This window comes from Ambystoma mexicanum, chromosome 8, assembly GCF_040938575.1.
Source record: "Ambystoma mexicanum isolate Mex_15411 chromosome 8, UKY_AmexF1_1, whole genome shotgun sequence".
Classification (NCBI taxonomy): domain Eukaryota; kingdom Metazoa; phylum Chordata; class Amphibia; order Caudata; family Ambystomatidae; genus Ambystoma; species Ambystoma mexicanum.
Window position 1 is genome coordinate 1,617,928,843 of NC_090929.1, and position 21,224 is coordinate 1,617,950,066.

At 43.9% G+C, this 21,224-nt stretch overlaps 1 protein-coding gene across 3 annotated transcripts in view; it reads right to left on the reverse strand.

The window, feature by feature from the left end:
• The window catches only part of AFAP1L2 (actin filament associated protein 1 like 2), a 921,662-nt gene that overhangs the window by 497,508 nt on the left and 402,930 nt on the right, over positions 1–21,224 (reverse strand). For all 3 annotated transcript variants that reach the window (XM_069611872.1, XM_069611871.1, XM_069611873.1), the window contains exon 3: positions 12,589–12,669. In XM_069611872.1, coding sequence (XP_069467973.1) covers positions 12,589–12,669 — 81 coding nt within the window. The remainder of the gene's footprint in view (positions 1–12,588; positions 12,670–21,224) is intronic.

Genomic DNA, 21,224 nt, shown 5'->3' on the forward strand with positions numbered 1-21,224 from the left:
GACATCCCTTTTGTCATCACTAATTACATCATCTATGACATCACTGATGACATCCCTGAATAGATTACAACACTAACCAGCCATGTGCAGTGGCAACGCCGTTTGGCCACACCCACTGCATATTTTAACACAATAAGGTGCCACTGTAAGCTGTGATGCCATCATTGTGGTCATAGGCTGCGCAACAGGGGGCACACAGTTGAGGTGGCTTTGGCTGAATTTCAGGAGTTTTGTTGCGTTAGGTTCTCACCTTAATATATAAATAGCTACTCTGTCTTCATAAGGAAAGCTTTTTAATTGTAAACTTAGCTGAACTGGAATAGATTTAGTATAAGATTGCTTTAAGTAAACTTTTATAATAATCTTTTTTCAAGCTGTGGTCCATGTTTTAGCTTTCCCTTTGTTGTGTACAATTAGGGGGGCTGTCTTATTGAAAGAAATCTTGCTGGGAAGTTGCATTGCTGTTTCTTGAACGCATAGCATGTTTTCAGTTGTTTCCATAATTGTTTAAGCCAGACTATTGAGAGTACAGTCAATACCAGCAGTTATTGACTGCATTCTGAACATTCAGATTGGCTGAGAGGAGGCCAGTAATGACTTTCACGTGGTAATTTCCTGTATTTAAACACATGTCTTTTTTTTCTGAGAATAAATGCAATTTTGCCTCTCAAAATGTCCTTCCTTCCTGGAAAGTGTCACGCTCAGATAAAAACGAATGATCTATTCCTCCTCTGTGCACCAGGCAATGTTTAGTTATGAGTGCTGGCTGCTGATTGGTTGGCAGTATTGCTTAACCTGTGAATATTGCATTGTGTGAACCTACACTGCTTATGATCTAAAAACTGAAAATGGCCAATGCACTTCTGCAGCCTTGTCCTCTTGCCCCTTACATGTTCTGTGAGAACCGCAGCAATCCTTGCAGACTCTATCCTCGCCCCTCCCGCCTCATCTTGTATGGACAATGCACCCTTAGTGTGTTGGCACATTTCCTTAAGACACACAGGGAAGTCATTTGGGGGTCGCCAGAGGTCGTAACTGCGACCTCTGCGGTCTCCCTTGCGACCTCTAAAAAAACAAACAATGCGGCTCTTTTGGGGTGGCTGGCTTTCTTGTTCATGCCCCTTAAAAAAAGAAGACAAATAAGAACAGGAGTGCCACAAGTCTAACACTTTCAGCACTGACCCTAAATAAGAAATAATAGGAATGCCAAATAATGTGTCTTTGTGGAATTCTATACAATAATTGCTAGACTCACTAAAGGTTTATTTCAGACACACTTCAGGGGTTGAGTCACTGATTTAGTCTGTTCCTAAACGCCTCAACTCAGCCTTTCATCCTTCTGAGGTCGATACATGAGTACCAACACAGGTTGGGTGATATTGGGTGTATATTTTTTCTATATAAAGCGCTTAAGCGTAAGTGCTATATAATAACACATCATTATTATTTTGTCATGGACGTCTGCTTGCATTCACAGTAATTTGGTAATATGGGCCTATACACACTGATCTTAACGATACATATGGCGATCCATTCTTGTATGAAATGTACATCACATTATAGTGATATCGTAACCATATTTTTTGTATTGTGCAATGCTATGTGATGCCACTTCCTGTTTTGTCAACGGGTGAAATGTTGTGTTCCATCGCTTCCCACAATATCACTTCAGGGTAGGGTCAAATGACATCACTTCCTGTCATGTCATCAGGGGTCAAGGGTCATGTGATGTCACTTCCGCTACCCCTGGAATTTTGGTGAAATGACATCCCTGGACAAACACAATGACAACATACTTCGCCCAATACCATGCCGGTCCCCATCTCAGGGTTTGCCTCAGTCATTGATGCTCCTATTCTACTTTAAACTTTAAAAAACCACAACACTCATTGCTTCTTCAAGACATCTGTTTTTCTCCAGTCATGTTGCTGTCACCAACGGCTGGGGTGGTTCTAGCAAGCACACCTGGCGATGCAATGCATCTCAAACCCACAGAGAGCCACAGAGATAGAGACGCAGGGATATGGAGGCAGATTGGCACATGATACCCTGTCTAAAGCTAGTGTTAGGAGTTATTTCCCAACTTCCTGGCCCTCAATAAATCAGTTTCAGAAGGGTGAAAGGCTGAGTCCTGCGTGCCTGCACTGGAGTCTGCGATCTGTGGGTTGTGCAAGCTGTGTCGTGGCAGCTTTACTTCTGAGGCTTCAGTCTTTCGAGTGGTAGCAGCCTGACCGGTGAAGAGAAAATGACTTGTCCAGGTTTAGCAGTGACTGCATGCATGACTCCTTGATAGGCTCTGACGTAGGGGGTAGATACAGGGGTGGACTGGCCTATAGTGGACTCTGGAAATGCCCCAGTAGGCCTCTGCACCCTTGGCCTCTTTTGTGTAGTATTTCCACATTTTCTCATGGGAAAAGGGTTGGCCTTGTTGAAAAAGTGTGATATGGGGCCACTTGGAAAATTATTTCCAGTCCATCTGTGGGTAGATAGCTGATCGATCCGATCCCCAGTAACAAGGGCGATGACATTTTCACCATCAGACATGACATGCCCTGGTCATTCTCAGATGTCATCATAGGATTGCAGATCTAGATAGAGGGTAAGATAGCTCAGCGGGTTGAGCGCTCGCTGCTGAGATCTGAGCGTGAACTGCAGATCGCAGGTTCAAATCCCGGCAAGGCCAACTCAGCCTTTCATCCTTCTGGGGGTGATAAATGAGTACCATTTTCGGTTTGGTGATATTGTATGTAAATATGTGCTCTGTAAAGCGCTTTGGATTAAGGCGCTATATAAATAAACACATCATTATCATCTACAGTGGCAGTATTCCTGCGGCATGCTGCACGATACCGCAGAGTAGCTAATCGACGATCTGGAAGGGACGAGGAGCAAATAGCATTCGGAGCACCCCAACACTCCATCGTAAATGTGTACAGGTGTGAGTATCTGGCTAGAGCCTTAGTCTACTCCCAGTCCCAGCAATTATGGCTCATGGGTCTCTCCTCGTCAGTTGTCGCTCCTTCTGCTGTCCATTAGCTCTGGCTTGATTTCTGATACTGGGAAGACCAGATTCCCTTTCCAGACTATTCCACTGCTTGAGCCAAAATAAAACAATCACAGTGTCATGGAGCTCAGCATGGACCTGTTGGAAGCCCTTGTCGTCGACACTGGGCACTCAGCCAGCGCAGTGTGCAGCCACTTTGAGTGGTGTACAGGCTGAAGTACCAAATATTTTTTTTTTTTTTTTTTTTTATTATATTTGATTCAACTGTTTTCACAGTTTTAACAAATATGTATTGGGAAACGTGGCCTTCTACAGTGTCCACTGATCAGCCAAGGGTTTCAAATTGGGCCCAAGGAACATGCACTCTCGACGAGTCTACGTGTCCCCTCTGCCAAGTCCTAGAGAGACAACATCAGATCCAAACATAGATAAGCATTGGCAATGCCAACAGTCTGGGCTTGTCTGTAATCATGGGAAAGGCACTTGCCAGACACTGCCAAAGTGGTATTAACGGGCCATTGATGAGAGCCGGTGCAAAATGGTGCAAGTATCTGGGCATCTAATAGCAGTGCCTGGCAAATGACTAATTCTCATACACTAGCCAAAACTGTTTCAGAGCCCAGCCTCCCGCTACAGCACATCCTTACACTTGCCCGATCCTTCAGAGCCCGGCCTCCCGCTACAGCACATCCTTACACTTGCCCGATCCTTCAGAGCCTGGCCTCCCGCTACAGCGATCCTTACACTTGCCCGATCCTTCAGAGCCCGGCCTCCCGCTACAGCATATCCTTACACTTGCCCGATCCTTCAGAGCCCGGCCTCCCGCTACAGCACATCCTTACACTTGCCCGATCCTTCAGAGCCCGGCCTCCTGTTACATACACTTGCTCGATCCTTCGGAGCCCGGTGTTAGGCAAAATCCTGTGCAGTGCCCTTAGGGACCACTACACACAATTAAGACTACAGTTGGCAATACAAGTTTACCTTTGGTACAAGCCTGTACTACTATGTCAGAGTGGTAGCAGTGGCAGAGCAGCCAGGCTTATCTCAAGAGTATATGAGCAGTAGCAGAGATTACATAAAGGGACCACAATTACTGTGACTCAAGCAAACACTGATTCAAGGTTTCAGGTAGAAAAAAGTAAGTACATTTATTTTTAAACTTTAAACAAAACCACGCGTTAAATATACTACAACTAACCAATTCACTTTGTACAGTATGTCTCAAGGTAAGTACCCTCTGTTTGAATGAACCGGTGTTATGAACAAAACACGATACCGCGGATATGGTTGCGATCACCTTTTGACAGTTCGGTCTACTAAATAAACGCGTATCCGTGACATGAAATGCTACCGGGCAAAAACACACTTAGCACCTGAGATACCCAGAGGGAGTTGGAGGCAAAAATCACAGGCAACATTTTGGTTAGGCAGACAGAATCGAGAAACACTCGGAAACAGGAGTTCAAAAGTCAAAGGGCCGGAGCCAGGTTCGAGTGACTCAGGACTGCAGCAGGGCTTCACCAGGACGGGGTTGTTGCAGCAGCCGTCGTTCTCTCTGCTTCTCTTCGGTTGCTTGTAGTTCCAGTGGCGACTCTGACTTCTAGCCCAAGAGACCTGCCTTTTATGCGCAAAACCCCCATTCACACAGCCTGGCTGTCCATCACGGAGCAGGGGGGTTGTCCAGCCGGGACAACCACCTCAGCCAATCATGGCAAAGTGCGACTTGGGTTTCCTAGGATACCCTGTGCAGGGGGTGACTACACCCCTTCCCCACATTCAGTCTACCTAGACACCCAGGCGCCAAGAGGAGGGCTTCTCTGCAGAAGCCCGCCAAAAGACGTTGAACAAAGAAGGCAAACCTAGTTTGCCGCGCAAAGTAAAACACAAGAAGGAGTTTAACAAAAAGAAATGGCGAATAAACCCAACCTGAGCCAAAAGAAAGACGATTTGGACAAGCGGGTTTATGCTTAAGGCTGCTAAAATAGCCAAAAGCATCTAATTATCTAATATAATCGCGGTAGAAAAGTTAGGGCAGATACCACTGCCACCAGCCAAGTCTAAATGTTAAAAGAGAGAAACAATGCTCAGGGAGGTACCGACAGAAAAGGGGTACAGATTAGCCATTTCCAGTACTCCATGTAAGATGGGGTGTACTGGGTCTGTGGCAAAAGTGACTAGGTAAAGTAAATGGCAACTTTACCTTTCTCTGGGGGACAGTAGTCAGCTGCAGCGAAATGGAGTCAGACGGAAGTCTTAAAGACAACCCTGGGTTACTACACTGAAGGTGCTGTGTAACCCATACAAGAACAGGGGCACCTGGAATGGTGTGCTCCAGTGCCCAAGATCACACAATGAGTAAAAACACATAGGCCAAAACACATTTAAGAGTGGAAAAAGGATGTACACTCTTACCAGGTGGAAAAAATAAACTCCAGAAATCCAGCAAAGCTGCTGGGGGACTCACTAGGTGAGGGAATTTAGCCCTAGAAGGAGCATTCTCCCTAACACCCGGCCTCCCGCTACAGCACATCCTTACACTTGCCCGACCCTTCAGAACCTGGCCTCCCGCTACAGCACATCCTTAAAACTTGCCCGATCCTTCAGAGCCCGGCCTCCTGCTACAGCACATCCTTGCACTTGCCGGATCCTTCAGAGCCCGGCCTCCCGCTACAGCATATCCTTACACTTACCCGATCCTTCAGAGCCCGGCCTCCTGCTACAGCGATCCTTACACTTGCGCGATCCTTCAGAGCCCGGCCTCCCGCTACAGCACATCCTTACACTTGCCCGATCCTTCAGAGCCCGGCCTCCCGCTACAGCACATCCTTACACTTGCCGGATCCTTCAGAGCCCGGCCTCCCGCTACAGCACATCCTTACACTTGTCGGATCCTTCAGAGCCCGGCCTCCCGCTACAGCACAACCTTACACTTGCCGGATCCTTCAGAGCCCGGCCTCCCGCTACAGCACATCCTTACACTTGCCGGATCCTTCAGAGCCCGGCCTCCCGCTACAGCACATTTGATGAAACCTTGCAATTATGATCTTAAACGATTTGTCATGTATCTTTGCTTTGACATCCTCCCCTGTAATGATTATGTTGGGGTGTGGCCCGGCATTGCGTATGAGGACAGAAAGTGCTGGTATTGCCAAGTGTGAAATAGAAACAGCGAGGCCCATACTCCTGGCTTTCCCCATTTTGTTACCCTATTATCTAAAGGAATATAGGAACCTGGTTAGACACCCTTGTATTTTATTTATTTTTTATTTATTGGATATTTGTAAGGCACCTGTACAACAAGTGGTGTTTGCGCCCAGATACCTTTGGGTTAGGTGCGCTATATAAATGCATAAATAAATGAACAAATAAATAAATAAGGTACTGCTTTAGATAAATGTTGGGCTTCCGTATATGCTGCAGAATCTTTAGTCAGGTTGGTTGGTTTTTATATAAAGGGGTACAAATGTGACATACACCTGCTGTTTGCTTTCTTCCTTTTGCTATATGGGTATGTTTCGTGCAAACGGTTTTAACCGTAAGCACATATTAAATAAATAAATTAAAAAAAAAGAACAATGACGGCTTTTATAGGGTGTTCGGTGAAAGCAGAAGGATGCGTACAATGGGAAATGGACCTGCTTTTCAGCCTATTATCTTAAAAAAAACACCTTTATCAATGTAAGACTCTGACTGCCCTTTTTGTGCAGTCCTCCTCAATGTTCCACCTCCCAAGCCTGTATCTAGGTGGCCCCTATCATGATGAAAACAGCTGCAATTTACATAGCCCTTCGCTCCTCCACCTCCAACTCCATCAGGGTCAGTTGCTTCTCCAAGCAACGTGTTGGTGGTAAATCTCTTTCTTCGGCTGGGGCCTCCCTCCGGAACAGCCTGTCTGCCTCTCTGAAACTTGAGGAGAGCCATCTATGGTTCCGGAAGCACCTCAAGACCTTCTTCTTTGCTTCTCCCTTCTCTCTTCCTCTCCCCTGCTGATTTCCTCTCTTGGGTGGATAGCTCAGGTACAAAGTCCTCGCCTTGGAAGCAAGACAACACGGAGCAACACAGGCTGATCCCCGGGTCCGCGCTTAAAAACCTCTGGTTATTAAGTGCGTTATAAATAACCTATAATATTATATCATACTGCACTGGTCACCTTGCTACCCTCTGATTCAGGGCCAGGTCCCTGGCAGCCCAGTTGCACACCTGCACTGCCCCCCCGGAACCCATTGCACTTGGGTCTGTATCTGTAACACTACAGTCTCCCTATCTGCACTTTTGGACACCTGCTGTCTGCACTTAACCTTGCACCTGCGACCTGCTGGCCGCACTTCTTGGTATTGTTTTGATCCCATGGACAGCACTGCCCCTCCCCTTTTTGCAGGCACTTTTCTCCTCCCCACTCCCCTGCACTTGCAGGAACGTTCTCAATGTCACTTGGCCTAGTAAGATCGTTGTCTCTGTCCTCCCTTTGTTCCCCTTCCTTGCCTTGTCGCGCCTTGAAACACTTATGAATAGGCGCGTTACAAATGTCATATGTTTCCGCAGCATGTGGGGTGGGCAAATGGGGAGGAGAACATTCAGGAAGTCCCTGGCAGCCCAGTTGCACACCTGCACTGCCCCCCGGAACCCCTTGCACTTGGGTCTGTATCTGTAACACTACAGTCTCCCTATCTGCACTTTTGGACACCTGCTGGCTGCACTTAACCTTGCACCTGAGACCTGCTGGCCGCACTTCTTGTTATTGTTTTGATCCCATGGACAGCACTGCCCCTCCCCTTTCTGCAGGCACTTTTCTCCTCCCCACTCCCCTGCACTTGCAGGAACGTTCTCAATGTCACTTGGCCTAGTAAGATCGTTGTCTCTGTCCTCCCTTTGTTCCCCTTCCTTGCCTTGTCGCGCCTTGAAACACTTGTGAATAGGCGCGTTACAAATGTCATATCATATGTTTCCGCAGCATGTGGGGTGGGCAAATGGGGAGGAGAGCATTCAGGAAGTGGGGCAAGAGAAGTTCCCATTCCCGCCAAATCCAAGATCTGGGGTAAGAAGGGGGCGGCCATGCCGCGCGGTCTGTGGTTTCTTTCCAGGTCTGATGACCCCGCTTCCACCCTCAGACAGGATTTCCTGTGTTTCTACTTTGCTTTAGGGTCATAGGAGCTATACTGTCAGGGTCAGGAGCTATACTGTGTCCACATTGTCCGGCTCCGCTATCAGGCCTTGTGCAAAAGTGGTCAGTGTCCGAGCACAATCATGACCCCATTTCCGTCTGGGTTGCATTTCATTTTGGAAGTAAATTCAACCTTCAAAGGTTTCCTATTCGCTCAATATAATCTTTCTATTGGCGGAGACTGATCAAGAAACAGTCACCAGCACACACTGTTTCCATTTTAGAGGTTTAATCAGTACCAGCATCAGGGCCTGGAAATCACCATTTAAGTGCTAGCTGGCGAAGTAATGTTTGGCACAAGGGTGTTTTGTCTCACATTGTCTAAAATGGATCTCACAGCAGCTAAGTCTTACTAAGTCAGTTATCCAGTCGCCCAGATCGGAAAAAGATCCTAAACACAGGTTTTAGTGTGTGATGCCTGTCTTAACACCCTTTTACCTGATCAGAGAGATTTTCAGAATGTTTGCACGAGGTGTGGAGGCAAAGAACGGATTCCATTTACGTGCCACGTATTCTGGCTGCGCCTGCAAAAACCTGTGGTTCACAGCGATCGTGTCATTCTCACGGGGTTGTTAAACCAATGGATTCCTATGGAATCCGCCTGTTCTTAGCACCTGCTAAAAGCAGGCGGATTCCGTGAGAATCCATGGTTAATGCGTCCTGCAATTTTTAATTCAAGGAAGCCTTTACACCTTTTTTCCGAGTTGCAGTGCAAAAACACGAAATAACTTGTTCACATGAATCCCCCAGGTGTAACCCCTTTTTTGCATCACGACTTGGAAATGAAGAAAGGGACACGGCGGGGATCGTATTGTCCCAACACTCAGATGAAGCCGCCCTCTCCTTGCACTTTATGATTTATTTCAGAACGAGGCCCAGTAACCTTTGGTCATCTAGCTGACCCCCGTTCCACGGGTCTACCAGCTGTCGTGGGGTATAGGTCGGCGTTCAATAACTCTCTGACCTCACACACCCTGAAATACTCACGTTATGGAGTTTGCTCTCTGCATTCTCAGGCCCCTCCCTCTTTGTGCATGAAGTTCATATGGGCACTTTAGACTATGGCTTGTGACTTTTCTCTTATTCTATTCTGATGTGAATGCTATCCCATTACCACTTCCAATCAGCTTGAAGTGTTCTGAAATTAGCGCAAGGTGTCATTTAACTCTTTACAAAAACTTCAAAGATGTTATGCTATGCATACTTATTAAGCGCACATTCACGGAAGACATCTTGGTGCTGGAGAGGGGAGAGGAACAGAGGAAAACTGCAACAGTATCAAAACAGAAATGTTTTAAGCGCCTTCCTGAAGGCAAGTTGATTTTTCAGATGACGCGGCAGATCATTCCAACGACGGGGGGCTGCAATCGAAAAGGCCCGCCCACCACAAAGTGAGCGGCGAAAGGTAGGAACAACCAGCAAGCCAGTGGAGGCCGACCGCAGAGACTGTGATGAATCATAGCCTAAGATCTTGGAACACAGATATTCCGGCCCCTGAAACTGGAGGGCACGATGAACCAGGCACAGGGTTTTGAAAACAATGCATTGGCCAACTGGTAACCAGTGAAGGGTTCACAGCACCGGAGATATGTGGGCACCATAAGGGGAGCTGGTGGCAACCCGATCCGCCATGTTCTGTAGCCGTTGCAGCCGCTGAATAAGACCCTTCGGCTGAGATAGATAAAGGGAGTTACAATAATCTAAGCGGCTAAGCACAACTGCAGCCTCCACCGGCAGGTGGAGATGAGCAGGGACAAAAGGAAGAACCTTCCTGAGAATACGCAGGTGATGGTGACCTGCTTTGCATACAGCAGCAACCTGGGGCTCCATGGAAAGAGTGGCTGAGATTATTACCCCCAGGTTTCTAACCTTATCGGCAGGGGTCGGGAGGGGACCCAACGAGGAAGGCCAAAAGGAAGCCACCCGAAGTGAAGGATCAGGGGGGGGATCCCACCACCAGCCCCTCAGTCTTATCCCCATTCAGCTTCAGCCAGTTGTGGTTCATCCAATCTCCGACGGCTGTCAGACATCCCCTCATACACGACAACATCTCAGCCTGATTGATATCCAGACAGATCAGGATCTGGGTGTCATCGGCATAAGAGTAACATCTGTCGCCGAAGGAGCGCTTGAGACACACAAGAGGCCAGATGTAAATGTTGAAGAGAATGGGCAACAGAGCAGAACCTTCAGGGACACCACAGAGAAGAGAGAAAACAGAGGAAAGAAATGGAGGAAGGGAAAGAGTCTGAGTTCTGTCGGCCAGGAAGGAGGCAAACCAAGCGTGAACCTAGCCAGAGATGCCGACTTGGGCCAGGCGGTCAATCAGGATGGAGTGATCGACAGTGTCAAAAGCCACTGACAGATCTAATAAAATCAGGGCACCCACCCCCCCTTTGTCAACCAGCCTGGCCATATCATGCAGGACCGAGACCAGAACACTCGTAGTTGCCCTATCCAGCCTGAGACCAGATTGGGCAGGGTCGGAAAGCCCAGTAGACTTCATAAAGGAAGATAGCAGAGGAGAAACTGGTGACTCAAGGAGTTTCATAAGAAACGGCAGAGGAGAAATTGGCTGATAGAGGACACCAAGGGATTAAATGATGTTTTTTTTAGCAGTGGGATGACAGTGGCAGCTTTAAGTTCTGAAGGAATAGAACTAGTTTGGCAGGAATTATTCAATGCCATTGTGATCTCAGCCAACAGGTCAAAAGAAATATCTTTCATGATAGATAGAGGAATAGCATCACAGGGAGACCCCGACTTGATGCGCGAGATAGCAGATTGGACATCTGATTGGGTAAATACGGACCATCCCTCGGAGCATGGTTGGTCTATGTAGGTAGACGGGGTAGGGATAGTATTAGGGTCAGCCAAAGGACAAGAGGCCGCATTGGCGTTTAGCATTAGAGTTTTGGCAATATTGGCGCGAATCGTGTCAATCTTTGCAATGAATGAACCAGCAACTCATTGCATAGATCCTGGGTGGGGGGAATAGAAGGGGAGAGTGTTGCAGTGGATCCGAGAGATCTCACTACAGAAAAGAGTGATTTAGGTTGACAGATGGAGATCTCAATTTTGTGAGCGTAAAAAGCTTTCTTTGCCGCCAAAATGGCTGCAAAGTAGGTCGTGGCACAAAATTTGTAACATACGTTTAAGCTCGGATCATACATCCGCCACCATTTACGTTTATATACAGATATAGAAGCATTGGGTCAGTGGCTTTAGCGCTTGATCGCACTTTCTCTACGGTCGAGGGAATGCGTTTGTGAAAAATCAGGCTCTCCGGCTCCCCTGAGCCATGCTGGTCTTCTAGAGTTAGTGGACTGTCGGAATGTTATAGAGGAGTGACCCTGTGCTGCCTTTTCGACCTCAGTGTTGGCAAAACACGGTGAGCTTGCCATGTGGACAACCTCCACCTCGAATGCACTCAACCCACTACATCACCAATGCACTCAACCCTCTACATCACCAGTGTAAGCAATCTTCTCCACATTTATGCTTTCAAGTGAGATGTGTAAAGTTCCCCCCAGAGGCACTCCCTTCCTTGATTCTTCAATTCAGCAAAATTACCAACAATCAATCAGGTGTGGGAAATTATCTCCCGAGGCTAATTCAACTTTCACCAGTCAATAAACCCACTTTGGTCACTCCCTTGTCATTTCAAACAAGCGCTCCATTCAGCTTATACCATGTCATTTCTCTCAGTAGACCATCCTAAAACATCAACACACATTTGAATGTTCCATCTAATTGGTTCCTTTTTCTGGCTGGGCATTCCATACCCAAGGTAAACAAACGAATACCTTCATTGCTAGTTAAACCCTTACCTACTGAATGACATACAAGTAAAATAGTAGTATTTTCTCATTCTTTTTGCTGCAGTTTACCAAATAGTGCATGTGAATATTCCACCAACTACTTTCCTGTTTTAAGCAAAACCATTATTTTTATGCCATGCCACACCAAATAATAGAATGTAATGTATAAAATGGAGGCCATGTTGCTCTTAATTACAAATCAGCAATGCGGCTTGGTGTTCTGGTGACCGTAATAGACCAATTGACTCAGGGTGCCACCATTATATATGTATGTATGCATGGTGTTTATAATTTATAAAGGCCAAACCTAGATAGGAAGCAACTGAGCGCGGTATAAAGAGGTGCATTACATACAATGAGGGCCGTAGAGGGGCTGCCGGCCTGATGGGCTTGTGCAGGCCTACCTATCCGGTGCACCGTTCATTGCATCAGAGCCGGGTAATGGCAATATAGCCCTGTAACTCCATGATTTCCCTACATGCAGTTCGTCCTTACTGCTCCTACCTGTCTGGTAAATCTGAGAGAACAGCTTGGGAAAGCCAGCAACAGCAGCATGGACAGGCCTCACATAACCTCTTCACTGAGAGTATGTCTCTTACCTCGGTTTGGTTTCTCTTGTGCCAGCTCTGGCCGCTTGTTGACATCCACCTTGTTCATATAGATGTACTCTTCATCACCACCTGCGTAGAGGACAGGAGAGAAGACTTTTACTATAAAGCTGAGGTTAGGGGGGTAGTGCGGGTCCAGAGTGTCCATCTCCTCAGTGAGACTGTCAGACACATATCTGGTGCCCATTATGAATTCAGAGGGCCACATGTACCCATCAATCTCATTACAGATTGGCATCAGCCCATCGACTTGTCCAGAAAGGAGAGAGCGAGTGGAAACATGTGTCGATACAATTGCTAACTTTAAGGCTGCCAATCTCCCGAGCCATTATAACAGGAGACCAATATCAGAGCTAGAAGTCAGTCAGTCATGATAGCTGTATTCAGCCAAACAAGCAATGAAAGAAGTGTGCAAACATTAGTAAGTACAAAGATCAGCAAGCTGAACAATCTCAATGTACCAAACGATCAAATCCCAATCACATATTCAAATACTGCCGTATGCCCAGGCAATCCTACATATTGACCTACCCCATTTCCATTCCATTGATGGACAGCAACAGCCCAGGCTCTGTTCTTTTATTTATGTTTTTAGTTGTGTTTTAGTGCATAAGAACTTTTCACAAATAGAAAGGATAAAACTTTACACCAGTAATAAAATTGAAAGTAAACAAACACAAAAAGATTACAATTGGCAACAAAGTAAAAACGCAATCTTTAGCTACCATTGACAAATATAAAAAAAAACACAAGTATAAATTGCCCAAGGATATTACTTTTAGTTTGATTATTACCATACTTGGCCAAATATATTTCAAAGAGCAATTTTCTTCCAGTATGTAGAGCGACAACAAGACCTTCATAATTCAAAATTCATAACATATGACGACTATACTACATCCTGCTAATCATGGTATCTATCTACTTGGGCCATTCTTCAATTTTGAGTTGTTTTATAAATTTAGCTATCGCAACCTGAACCATAGGTAATTTAGAATGGTATAACCTATCCCACACATATTGTGATGTTAAAATGATACATTGTTCAAAAAGAGATTTGAAAAGCAAATGTTGCTTGATCAATAGGGTATTGCATTCTGTGAGTAGGTGGCACAAAGCCTCATCACATGCTGGTATATTGCAGAATCGACAACAAGACTCATCTTTTTTTATTAGGCGATGCTGTGCCATTACTTGTTTTGTCTTAACAACATCGAATCGAAATCGCAGATATATCTGTCTGAGATCAGGCGCTGGAAATTTCAATAGATACTGCTAGGGTGTTTTAAATGCCTCATCTATTTTCACAATTTCTGTACAGATATTATGTTGCTTGCATTGTTCATTGGTTCAAATCCATCAATGCGCCACAATTTCGTCTTCGCTTTATTAGGATCAGAGATGAGCAACTCTGCGGTGATATCTGCCATATCCATTACATTAATTGCACATCTCCGCCACTTACAAGGGAATGCATGGTCTGAAGCTAGCATATATTCAGCAAGTACACAAATTAGATGATCACCAACAGAAGCCATCATTAATTTCCTATGTAGACCTAACAACTTCCAACAATACAATACGTGTAGTGATAAAAGCCCCAAATGGTGTCTTATAGCAAACATAGGTATACATTGTGGTAAATATAAGATATTTTTCCAAAATCTGCTCTCAAGGCGCAACCAAAACTGTTGTGTCTTTAGGCTCTTAGTGTCAGATCCATAGAGAATAATTGCAGTCACCTTCTGCGAATAGAAGGTTATTAAAGATGCATAAGAGAATTTACAATACTTATGTTTAAGGAGTAAAGCTTGTGATGTTAGTGACCGCATTTTTGTGTGGAGATCCTGATTATAGATATTTTCCGAGCTGTGATCACTTATATTTATATCTAGGTATTTATACTGCTGTACTACATCAAGCTCATTACCATAGAGATTTCATTTATACGCACTTTTGCGTGAAGATTTTGCTACTCTGTTAATTAATACCTTTGTTTTAGAGATGTTAATTTCAAGATAATTTTGATTAGCATAGCTTTCCAATTCTTTTAAAAGCCTCTGTAGGCCATTTGGGGTTTTAGATAATAGTAACAGCTCATCTGCATAAAATAACCAGGCTATTGAATTCCGGCCTAGTCATGGGGGATATGTACTTACGGTGGAGAAAGATTTACCCATGTCAAAGATGAGCACATTTAATATTATTGATGCAAGCACACACCCCTGTTTCAGCCCACGTTCAGTTTGTATCATTGACGACAACTTGCCAACAGATATTAGCCGAACATTTATCGATGTATCTGTGTGAAGTTGTTTTATTAAGTTCAGTAAGTTGGATGGACATCCCGCTATTTCCAATTTATGAAACAAAAGGGGCCTACTGACAGTGGCGAACGCCGATTTAAAGTCAACAACAGCCATATATATTGGCTGCTTCGATTTGTCAATTTGATGTTGTATTGCCGAGACCGTTAAAAGATTAATCAAGGTTTCCATCTCAGGAATAAAACCTGTCTGGTAAAATCAAAGAGGTTACTTCGATTAATCCAAGATGTAAAATCTCTCAGTATTAGCCTGGAAAACAGCTTCCCTGGCTCGTATCGAGCAGAGCTATTGGGCGATAGCTTTCTGGGTTTTGTCGTACTCCTTTTTAAAAATGGGTACTATTACCAAAGTCCTCCAACTAGCAGGAACGCGTTGCATTCGCATTAACTCCTGAAATATTAAGAATAGTATATCAGCCCAGTGATCAGGGTTATCTTTAAAATGACTATTGGATAGACCCGGGCCAGCAGCTCTGGACGGGGATAACCTAGCAATGAACATTTTGATGTCATCTACGCCAAATTCTAATGGGGAAACAAAGAAGGAGTGAATTGATTGTATTGCATAAGTGAATTTTCTTTAGAATAAAGTTGTGTATAATGTTTGACCCAAGTGGCTTCAGGGACAGCATTGATCTGAAGAGAAGCTTGAGAAGTAGATGAATTGAGCAAATGCCATATTGTACCTGTGCTTCTAGAGGCAACTGGGCGAAGCATTTCACCATCATGTTGGTACAATATGGATCTTCTAGAGGCTATCCAATTCTTATATTGGGACTTCAGGATCTTAATTTTTCGAAATCTATATTTATCAGTAGCTGGTAGTATTTGTATTGCTTGCTGCAACTGAAGTTTCTTCATTTTGATCTCTAAATCAAAATTATACTTATGTTTAAACATAGCTTTCTTCGATGTATTGGATATCTCCTGTAATAAATATAAGCTCGAAGTGTAGGCTTTCTGATGAAAAGAATTAGACTTAGCCTTGTCATTATGAATTTGTAAAGCTAACTGTAGATCCTGCAGTCGTCTATGATTACAAATAAGTCAATTGCGACCATTACTCACTAGGACCTCCCCGTTGTAGTATTGCAAAATGTTCTCAATGCCTTGAATAGGCCAGGACCAAGTGACCAACAGTTGTCCATGGTCACTTTCACTTTGACTCTGAATCAAAAACCTGCTAATCTGTGTAAATAATTTAGAGTCTGTGTAAACATAGTCAATAATAGATTGTTGTAAGTCACAGTGCCATGTGGGTGCCATGTGGGTTTAGCCAGAAAGTCTCCCTCAATGGCTCCATTGAGCATAAGCATTTGCCGATCAAGCATTAAGCTGATCCATCTTTGGGCTCTAGTTGAGTGGGTTTTCTTAGAATCGCATACACTATGTAGATTTAAATCACCTGCGATGATAGTGGCAGTGACATGTTCATCCATTGCAATAAGATCAAACATTGTGATCATATCAGAAAATAAGTCTTCATCAGTCATACTTAGATGGTTCCAATACAGATTGATTACAGCAATGCAATGATGTTGAAGTTTTATTTTTACCAACTGTGCATACTTGCTAGGCATAGTCCACTCACTTGAAATTAAACCCTTGGAATTTCTGGTGGCCACAAGTAAACCGGCAATAGGTCTACCTTTAGATTAAGTAATAGCCGGGTTAATAAGGATGGTATGATCTTCCCAGACTGGGGTCTTAGACAGCCAGGTTTCTTGCAATATTATAATGCCAAAGTCACTAAGCTTATTAAAATGATCACTAAACAAATGTGAGTGGCCACGAGTATTTCACGATATTAATTTCAGGGTTGTGCTTTGCGATTCCACTACTGGTCAACAATCAGAGAAAGTTCATGTGTGAGATGGTGAGTAAGAATGGATAGATTGTTTTGCGATTGCTGCATTGTTACATCCATATACGTTCCAGACGAGCCCACCTTTGTTACACTGCTAAGAGAGGAGTTTTTATAAGACATTGCATTGGCTGAACTGTGTTATATTGTTCAAAGGATTCATAGTTAAGCGTAAAGCCCAGATCAAATATCAATGATCTTGTTTGCCAAATAAAATTCAATATAGCTCCCGATCGAATCCATATCCTCTCACTAGTCAGATCTATATCATGTAAGAATTCAGCTCGGTCTGTATCAGTGGTAGATATATCTTCTAATGCAGGGATCTCTGCAAGGATATTCAGGATTGAGGCTCGGTTCAGATTGTATTTTTCAGCTTTGTCAGATCAACAACTTATAATCATGGTATGATGATGCAATTGATTAGAAGAATTATGGTGTCGACCCATTTTGTAGAGGTATCAAGGTTAGATTGTGGACCTATAGTCAAATTTCCTTGGAGAATTTTAGATGAACCATTAGTAGCATTAACATGTGCTTGAGAAGACATTTCAGTTGACCATGTTATGAGAGAGCGCTGTATTATTTTTTCAATATCTGCTATTCTTGAGTCAAGTGTTTGCAAATTTTCATCCGAAGATTAACAGGCATGCTGTAATTGCACACACGGAGTCCCAAGGCCCTGTTTCAAGTTCTTCTGGTCAAGTGCCCGATGGTCTTGAGTTTCAAGAGCTCCTATTAGTTTGTCTAATGGTTCATAGGCCGTAGATTGACTCTTGCCCAATTTTAAAGGAGTTTCAGCTTTTTATTTTGAATAGATAATTGTTTGTATTTTGTAGTAATTACTTTACTAGCAATTGAGTTTTGCTTACTAGGCCTCATAAGATTTTTTATAAATTGCTTTGACCCAGTAGAAGTTGAAATATTCGGCATTTTGATATTTTAGTTTTTTTTTTAGCTGAGCGGGAGGCTTTAGCTAGATCGATTGAGCAATTGGCGCCTTCACAAATATATCAAAGTCAACTGTCGATTTCACTTTATCAGAACTTTGTGGCAATGATGTTTTCAAATGACCTATGGGATCATTTACACTCTCAATTATTAATAGGACTCATTCAGATGTAATGGTCTTTCAGAACAATAATTTTCCCTAACGGGCATTATGAGACTTGAGTGAGCAGAGGTTTGTGTCACTACATTGACATGCACTTTGTCAAGGTCATCTGTGCCCAATTATTTTAATATCAAATGAGGCTTGATGGTATGTGATGATTTTAACTCTGAAAGTAAATGTTTTGTTTCTCGTTGATGAATGAGAATTTGATTTAACAGCATTGATTGTGTAGCCTGTTTTTGTTCCAAAACATCATAAGGTTTGTTCATTGTAGTCAGAGCCAAATTCATGGCTATCAGGCTGTTGTAAAGCATGGAATTATTGATAGAAGAGTTAAGCTGAGCTATATCATTCCCTGATTGTTTGTTGGGAGTATCATCAGAAAAAACTATTGAAAGAGGGGACGAATTGGCTGAAGCAGTAGGAAACATAATCAGGGACTGTGAGAGAGGAATAGGCTCATATGCTGCCCATGTAGTCTCACTATGCTCTGCATTTTTGGTCAAGTCACCCTTGTGTGACAGCTGTTTGGAGGAATCTTCATCAATTTCAACTATTAAGCCAGGAATATTCGGTAGATTATGTCGAATATTAGAGGAATTTGAGTCTCCTGTCGTTGAGCTGGTATAGGTAAAAACATCCTGCTGCCGACAAGACTGCACAATCTTATGTCCTTGCACCAATTTAGTTAAATTGGACAATTGAAGTTGTGCAGATCCAGTGGATCATAAAACGGAGTTCCGTACTGCTCAATGTCTGGAGTCAGGGTCATGCAGTTGCCATTATAAGTTGTTGCCGTCAAACATGACATTGTACGATCGCTCACATCTATTATAGAGGGTTCACCTAGCCTCTCAGCAACACCTATAGAGACTTGTGTCGACTCTATGTTAATAATTCCAGAAGCGGTGTCATTTTTCGTATGCTCAGTGGAATAAAAGGTGCGTATATCAGCCGAAGCGGAGTACCACCTTTCTTTTGTTCTGAGCAATGTGTCCTTAACAGGCAGGGAAGACTGTTTGCTCTTGCACGGTGTGCGTTTTAAACGTTCTATTAATTTCAAGGTTTCCAGCTTGCATGGCATACTTGTTTTTAGCGTGAAAAGCTTAATGCTTGTGATTTTACGCATATAAGTTACCAGGTCAACTATTAGTCTAAATAACAGATATGTTTACAAGTATCAAGTACAAATCTCATAAAAGTGAAATTCACAAATATTAGTGAGGGTACCTTCCTGCCCCGACCAGGTCAGAACAGCCTCAGAACAGCCCTTTCAAACAGGGCTTACTACACAGGCACACGCACAATGCGCGGGCTCTGTTGCTAATGTAGGTTTGTGGGTAATGTCGGCGGGGGCTTCATCACTCTTAAAAAAATAAAAGAATAAGGAACACCAGTTCCTTTAAAAAATAAACCTGTAGCAAAAAAAAATACAAAAAAAACCTAGTATAAGAAATGAAAGTAACTGGCAAAGTCCAAAGTGAACCCAAGCATTACCGCGTCCTGTGGCGTTTTGTTTTATTTTTTCTCCAACATTACGTTCCGAATGCAAATTCAAATGGAGCCACATTCCAGCCACAGAACAGCCCTTGCAAACAGGGCTTACTACACATGCGCGCGCACAAGGTGCACTGTTGCTAATGTAGGTTTGTGGGTAATGTGGGCGGGGGCTTCATCACACTTAAAAAATAAAAGAATAACGAACACCAGTTCCTTTAAAAAATAAACTGTGGCGTTTTGTTTTCTTTTTTCTCCAACGTTATGTTCCGAATCCAAATTCAAATGGAACCACAGTCCAGCCACAGTCAAGCCTCAGAACAGCCCTTGCAAACAGGGCTTACTACACATGCTCCTTTTTCTGGGGCGGATGCAAAACCATCGATTGGGTGAAGTCAATATCAAGACCACTTTTTTTACAACTGTCATTGAACGCAGTAAGTTTTAAAAACATTCCACTGGGGTTATAACCATCATCAAGAAGCGGTAAGGGAATCCTACCACTATGCAGCCGCAGGACATCTGTCATGGGGGACCAGGAAACAGCCCTGTAGAACCCCTTTATGCACTTGGAGAAAGGGGTGTGAGTCACCTGCTAGGTTCCAGCAAATGGCTGCTTTATTAGTAGTGTCGAGAGTAGAAGCAGCTTTAGGAGGTTGACCTGCTATAGCTGAATTTGTAAAAGCATCTAGGGTTCCACACGCTGAACGCCATCAAATACTGCCTTTGATCGACAAAAAGGACATATAGGTAAACTTTTCTCACTATCAGATATTTTTACTGCAGTAAATAAAAAGCCTTAACGTTCTGGTCCACAGGGCTCAGACCATGCTGGAAGGTGGCGGATGACATTGTTTTCCTCGACCCGGTAAACCAAGCCGCTGTGCAAGACTCTGGCATACATTTGACCTGCTGAATCAAGAAGCAATAGAAGTTGGGAAATTTACGGGTCCTCATGCCCCCCATTTTAATATATGGGTAGATCTTCGTTTTAGGTTGAAAATGAAAAGGAACCCAAATATCCAATTCTGCCTTAAATGTGTCTGCTGGAACTTTGTCAGGTCTCGGTACCTGACCAATGATCTTAACGCGTGCCTGACCAATGATCGCAACACGTACCTGACCAATGATCGCAATGCGTACCCGACCAATGATCGCAATGCGTACCTCCTCCATTGAGAATTTTAATTCTTGGGAAGTCGCTAGATCACCCACCCGTCTATCACTATTAGCCGTACTCATATGGTGACTCATTTCTGGTTGCAGCGTTTGGATAGGTTTATACAATGCCTCATCGTTTATGCTGTCATGAGGATATCGCCAGGTCCCACAGTCCCCGTCCTAAACAGCTTCAAACACGTAATCGTGTGTATTTCTTTTGCAGCCTCCAAGAGAGAGCTCAATTTACCCTCTACGAAGATCTTTTTATTGAGATTACTCCTACTAACCCCCTCAACGTTCTTGACACACTTCAAGAGTTCCTTCTTCACATCACAAAACATTTTATCGAACCATTTAACATTCACATTAGAGGACCATTATCCACTTTTGAGAATTGGATAATATCTAAACACGATTCCCGGGGCTTGTCACCTGACGGTACTGCAAGTTATTAACGGCAGAGCAGAGGGAACCTTTGCAGTTATGGGCCCAATGGAGCAGAGAAATAGCCATAAGCCAGTTGCTGCCAACTGGCGCCCCCTTTGGCGCACTCCTGAGGGGTGAAAACCCCAAGCGTTTAAGTACATTTTCAAATGATACGATAAGATATGTCATCAACAATAGATCACAAGTGTCTCTACCTAAGTAACACAATGTTTAACAGT